At 35.1% G+C, this 5,343-nt stretch overlaps 2 protein-coding genes across 2 annotated transcripts; one reads left to right on the forward strand and one right to left on the reverse strand.

The window, feature by feature from the left end:
• Window positions 1-1,752: 1,752 nt before the first annotated feature.
• On the forward strand, window positions 1,753-2,899 carry LOC134235980 (P2X purinoceptor 7-like). The gene is made up of 3 exons (XM_062718158.1): window positions 1,753-1,952; window positions 2,240-2,461; window positions 2,594-2,899. Exons 1-3 carry the CDS (start codon window positions 1,780-1,782, stop codon window positions 2,745-2,747), a joined length of 549 nt encoding a protein of 182 aa, XP_062574142.1. The 5' UTR covers window positions 1,753-1,779; the 3' UTR covers window positions 2,748-2,899.
• Window positions 2,900-2,940: 41 nt separating this feature from the next.
• On the reverse strand, window positions 2,941-4,065 carry LOC134235978 (THAP domain-containing protein 11-like). The gene is made up of 2 exons (XM_062718157.1): window positions 3,488-4,065; window positions 2,941-3,105 (listed from the first exon to the last, which is right to left on the reverse strand). Exons 1-2 carry the CDS (start codon window positions 3,836-3,838, stop codon window positions 2,941-2,943), a joined length of 516 nt encoding a protein of 171 aa, XP_062574141.1. The 5' UTR covers window positions 3,839-4,065.
• Between the last annotated feature and the right edge of the window lie 1,278 nt (window positions 4,066-5,343).

The following is a 5,343-nucleotide window of genomic DNA, read 5'->3' on the forward strand; positions in this document are numbered from 1 at the left end:
TTTGTTTTAACAAGAAAAGCATACAAAATTAAACTCCTTTTTCCAATTATAAAGTCACCGTATTTGAGTCACTAATAATATACATTCTGATTTAGAAAACCTTTATATCATTTTACTTTCACTACTAATAACTAAAAATGATAACTAGTACGACATTAATATTGTCTAAGTTTAAAATGTTCAAACAATATGTCTGTGCTAAACGCTATAGGTTTACACTCGCAAGCAATGGCTTAAGCTTGTGATGCATTGTAGCCTGGCTTTTTGCTGCTACCAAAGGTTATGGAGTTGTAGCGTCCATCTATGGCAATGTCCAGTTCCTCTGGATGTTCTTGACCCTAGACCTGGTTGAAGGCCTTAACCAGTTGTCTCTTCTCACCCATGTCTCTCTTATAGAGTAGCTGTGTTGACCTGGTTGGTGGCCCTTTGCATGGAGCTGTGGTTTAGAAGGTGGAATGTTCAAGACAGCTACCATTTCCCGACTGCGTCGATTCCACATGGAGTGTTCTGCAGGGCTAATTGAAAGTTCCAGTTGATACTGGCAGGATTAGGGCCTGGTTTGTTAAAGGTAGGAATTTCAGTGTATAATTTAGCGTCCATCTATGGCAATGTCCAGTTCCTCTGGATGTTCTTGACCCTAGACCTGGTTGAAGGCCTTAACCAGTTGTCTCTTCTCACCCATGTCTCTCTTATAGAGTGGCTGTGTTGACCTGGTTGGTGGCCCTTTGCATGGAGCTGTGGTTAAGAATGTGGAATGTTCAAGACAGCTACCATTTCCCGACTGCGTCGATTCCACATGGAGTGTTCTGCAGGGCTAATTGAAAGTTCCAGTTGATACTGGCAGGATTAGGGCCTGGTTTGTTAAAGGTAGGAATTTCAGTGTATAATTTATAGTAATTTTTCTGAAAATTACATACCTTACACAGTAGTCTTTTCTGCCACCCAAACCCCCATTTCCTCCCGCCAATCTTCATAGCATTGGGTTCTAGTTTCAGCACTTGCTCTTGGATAATTGCATTCAATAGAGTCACAATTAACACTTTTAAACAACATATCCTCGGTAAAAGTTCAAATATCAATCATTTACAATGACCAGTCGGTATAATAATCAAACAGTCGCTGGTTATTGACATTTTTTATAGCAGCACTTTGTTAAGGCATTTTCTATTTCCTCTCTGTAGTTGTCAGACTCATAAAATTTTTTAGGCACCTTTCGCCTCCAGTACTTGGTTAACTATAAAAATATTGGATTTCGGTCCAAAATCTCATCCAAAGGGTAGTAACTGACATCATCATCATCATTAGTTTCTTGGTTTAACGCAATGGTATTATCGATATCCCCCGTTAAAAATCTTTCACACAACGGCACTTATCCTCCATTTCAAGATTTGAACTAAACAACATTCTCTTTGTAGAGAAACACATCAGTTGGTAGGAACTTTGCTTAAATTATTGATTTCCTTCATCTTTTTGCAAAGTAAAACAGGATGTTAAAGGATTTCTGACACAATATTTATGTATATTTTGAAGTGCTAAATATAAGTCTAATAATCCCAGTAGATGTGTGTAATCAATGCTTTACTGGCCACTCTCACCACATACACTGATAAGACGGCAGTAAAAGCTGCCTGCTGCTTTCAGCAGTCAGAGATAATGAGCTACAGGCTGTGACGTCACAAGTTCTCTCCACATGGTCTCCTCTGTTATCATGCGTTACAATTATTCAGTGTTTATATGCCTTCCTTACACACTAAAAACAATATAAATATATAGAAAGTTATGGAGACCCTGGAAGGGGACATTCCAAGTGTAGATTTTTCTCAGTCAATTGATGTAAGACCTTATCAATTTGAACCTTTGGCTGATACAAGTGACAGCATGCAAAGCACTGGTTCAGAAGAGAAGAACTCAGATATTGAAGAATTTCCCAATAGATTGGTAAACACTGATTGGTAAGTTTTTTAAATATTTATTTATTTGTTTTAAAAAATATTAAATCTTAGAATTAATTTCACAATTCATTTATTTTTTTTCATCAAATTGATCATTTTTCAGATATTTTAATTGTTTATCATTTTTTTTAGATTGATCTCTGTCCTTTATCTTTATCGGCATTTTTCATTGCCTAAATACAAAATTACTTTGTTTAAAGTGATAAGTGTAATTTAATTAATTCTGCAAAATTATTGATAGAAGATCAATACACTGAGAAAAGTACATTATTTTTTGTGTAAAATAGGTGCGAGTGTGGATTTTGCATCTCTATGCCAACAGTAGATGAGTGCATTTGCTGTAAAGAAATAGGAGCAGTCCAAGCTGAAACAGTGACAGGGGACCACCAATGTATAACAGAGAGTCCTATATTTACTGCCAATTGCCTGAATAGACATGTTCTGTACGTTTCCATGTATGAATACCTGCAGAATGTTGGACCTTTAGATGATAACCAACCTCCTCATGAGTAAGTTTATTTCTTTTAACTTCATGAAACACAAAAGAATTATGGCAATGAAATATCAATTTATTTCCATTTAATTACTCTTTCTGTAATCAACAGGTATTTCTTATACATTGTGATTTTTTTTAACTTCAGAATCTACAGGTATCTTGCATACAGAAGATTTGTGAGATGGATCTGGCATTTCCTTGGGAAAAAACACAGAAAAATTTTGCCTGCATGTGTAGTGACAAAGATACGAGAAGCATTTCCCTCAGAACATTATTGCGGGTTCAAATATGCAATGTGAAATTTCTATTCATTGTAAAAAATAATACATTTTGATAAATTACATGTATAATGTCAGTATTAAAATGCAAGATAATTATATGTATGATGAATGAACATTTTACGGAACAAATTATCATAATTTTTGTAAAATAAACAAATGGATTATTTCAACTGTCTTTACTTTTTAATAATAGTCCAATGCACTTGAAATGTCACGTTCGAATAAAGTCAGTTTGATGAGATCTTGTACGTTGCGGAGGGCGAAGTTCAGCCTGTACTTTTTTGTTTTTTGTTTCAACACTTTTGGAGGCAACAGCACTTGCAGTATCCTTTGGTTTTTCTGTGTCTTTACTCTTTTTCAGTGCTTCCTTAATAATCTATAATTAATATAAAAGTACTGTTGCTTAGCAGAGATATGCAAAATTTGGTCTTTAAGAAAAAAGAAGTTTTTTTTATCCAATTTTATATCAGTAATGAAATTCAAGATTAAAATTTACATATATTTATTTTTAAAAATCAGCTTAAAAATTTAATATGTCATCTATTTTATAAATGATTTTCATGTATCCAGTGTAAATAAAATTGGAGGAAATTCCAATGAAAGTAAAGCAAACAAAATATTGGATAAAGAAAATGATATATCAGTTCAATTTTTAATAAATTTTCTAATTGAAAAATGTCAAAATTGTAAATTACTACATTTGCACTCTGTGACAGTATAATACATAGGCATATGAATATAAACAAAAAAAAAAGTACCTCTGCTTTCTGTCGCTTTGCATACGCTCCACGGACCTTTGCTGTTGTCTGTTCGCTACACAGCTCTTCTTCGGTCAAAAGTGGCACATCTGGGACTGCATTTATTCTCAAACGTTTCCTAAATGTTTCCTGAAGTCCCATTTCACTGAGAAGCTTGGGGTCTTGTTGGAAACACTTGGGCGAAAAGTGATCAGAGCATAATCTGTGTCCTGAAGTGGGAGTAAAGTCCTTTCGCCGACAATAATGAGCCCACTGCTTTCTGAGATTAACATCTTTAGGAAAAGTGAAAAAACTTATCCCTTTGCCCTTTTCTGCCTTATTATTACATCCAAATGCAGCGCAATAGACCATTTTACATCATGTACATGTGCTTTCGCTAATAGTAAACAAAGAACTGTGGGGAACTCAAGAGTATCTATGACGTAGAGCCTCGTTATCAGATAAGAAATATGCATATTCTGACCTCCCGGCTTATCAGCATCACACCGCGGGATATACACAAGACTCGATAGAAACACATGTTTTTTTATGTTATTATGATATCGATTGGCATTTTTGACAGGGAAACAAAAGATTAAGAAAATCATGTCAGAAATCCTTTAAGATGAATACAGCGACAAATGGTTGATGTTAAGATGAATACAGCGACAAATGGTTGAATTGTATGTAATACATTCATGTCCATCTAGAGAAATTCTGCTGTATTAAACCATAGTCTTTGCTTGAATGTATCAGAAACAGGCCTTCCTTCAATTTTACGGGGACTTAATGAATATAGAGGTCCATGAGCCACAACAGATCACGTTTCCTAGAAAAGAGCAGAAATCGATCAGTATTTAAAATATTTCATACAAAAGTGGCAATTTGAATTGGAGGGGGACGGGTGGGTGGGTTGTATGCATGATTTGAACAAATAGAATCTGCACTACCCTAAAACAAAAAATCCAAATAACAAAAAAGGTAAGTTTAGTAATATTGACATGTAAGCATTTTTAGGGCCCCGCAAGAATTTGCGGGTGCCCTATAGTAATCACTCTGTCTGTCCGTCTGTCTGTCTGTCACTCTTCCGTCCACAAATTTTCTGTTTTTTTCTAATAACTTTTTTTAAGGTTGCCGAATCAAGTTCAAATTTGGTATGGTAGTTCAGAAGGCAGAAATAAATATTTTGATGCTAAGTTTGGTTCTCTATGTCCCCTGGTTTGGAGCTGGGGTGGTGGGGTAGATTCCTTACCTTTATATACAAAAGCATCGGCAAAGAGAGATAACTGCTGAAGATGTTCCCATTGTAAACTGAATGCTGCTATGAGTCCCTTGGGATTAATTAGCTTTCCTCCTGAAGAAAATCCAGAGCATTATCTTTATCTGTCAAATTGAGATGAATTACCACCTCTGTCTGCAAATGAAGTTTGTTTTGAAGTTAAGTCAATTTGGAATGCTATGAACACTCTGAAATGTGGATTTAAATATAAATTTTTATAATTTATTTTTGTTTAATAGGTATGATTTCATTGAATTCTAATAACAAGAAATAGATTAAAGGAGATTTTTTTATTTACTTTTTTCACTCTATGTTAATTCAAGAATATTATTAATATTTAGCTCTTCTGAGCCAAAGGCTCAAAGAGCTAATGCTACAGTGGCTGGAACGTTATTGTTGACAACTTACACGAACGATCACGTTAAACGCACGATCCCGCACGATTAACGAACGATTAAACCTGATACACGAACGATTCCGCACGCAACGATCTTTCACGTTACACGATCGCTAACGATCTTTCACGCAAACGCACGCTCTTTCACGTTTCGACACGGAAAAGTTTCATTTTTTTTTAAGAATGAAAACTGACAAAACG

The sequence above is a fragment of the Saccostrea cucullata genome, unplaced genomic scaffold, assembly GCF_032062105.1.
Source record: "Saccostrea cucullata isolate Sc308-1 unplaced genomic scaffold, CSIRO_AGI_Scuc_v1 ctg22937, whole genome shotgun sequence".
Classification (NCBI taxonomy): domain Eukaryota; kingdom Metazoa; phylum Mollusca; class Bivalvia; order Ostreida; family Ostreidae; genus Saccostrea; species Saccostrea cuccullata.

What these genes read in the sequence shown, in the direction of transcription:
- LOC134235980 (XM_062718158.1), top strand. Translation starts at nt 1,780, where the DNA reads ATGGAGACCCTGGAAGGGGACATTCCAAGTGTAGATTTTTCTCAGTCA. An exon ending in AGATTGGTAAACACTGATTG is followed by an intron (nt 1,953 to 2,239) that starts GTAAGTTTTTTA and finishes TGTGTAAAATAG; the next exon opens with GTGCGAGTGTGGATTTTGCA. An exon ending in GATAACCAACCTCCTCATGA is followed by an intron (nt 2,462 to 2,593) that starts GTAAGTTTATTT and finishes TTTTAACTTCAG; the next exon opens with AATCTACAGGTATCTTGCAT.
- LOC134235978 (XM_062718157.1), bottom strand. Translation starts at nt 3,838, where the DNA reads ATGGTCTATTGCGCTGCATTTGGATGTAATAATAAGGCAGAAAAGGGC. An exon ending in CAAAGCGACAGAAAGCAGAG is followed by an intron (nt 3,106 to 3,487) that starts GTACTTTTTTTT and finishes TATTAATTATAG; the next exon opens with ATTATTAAGGAAGCACTGAA.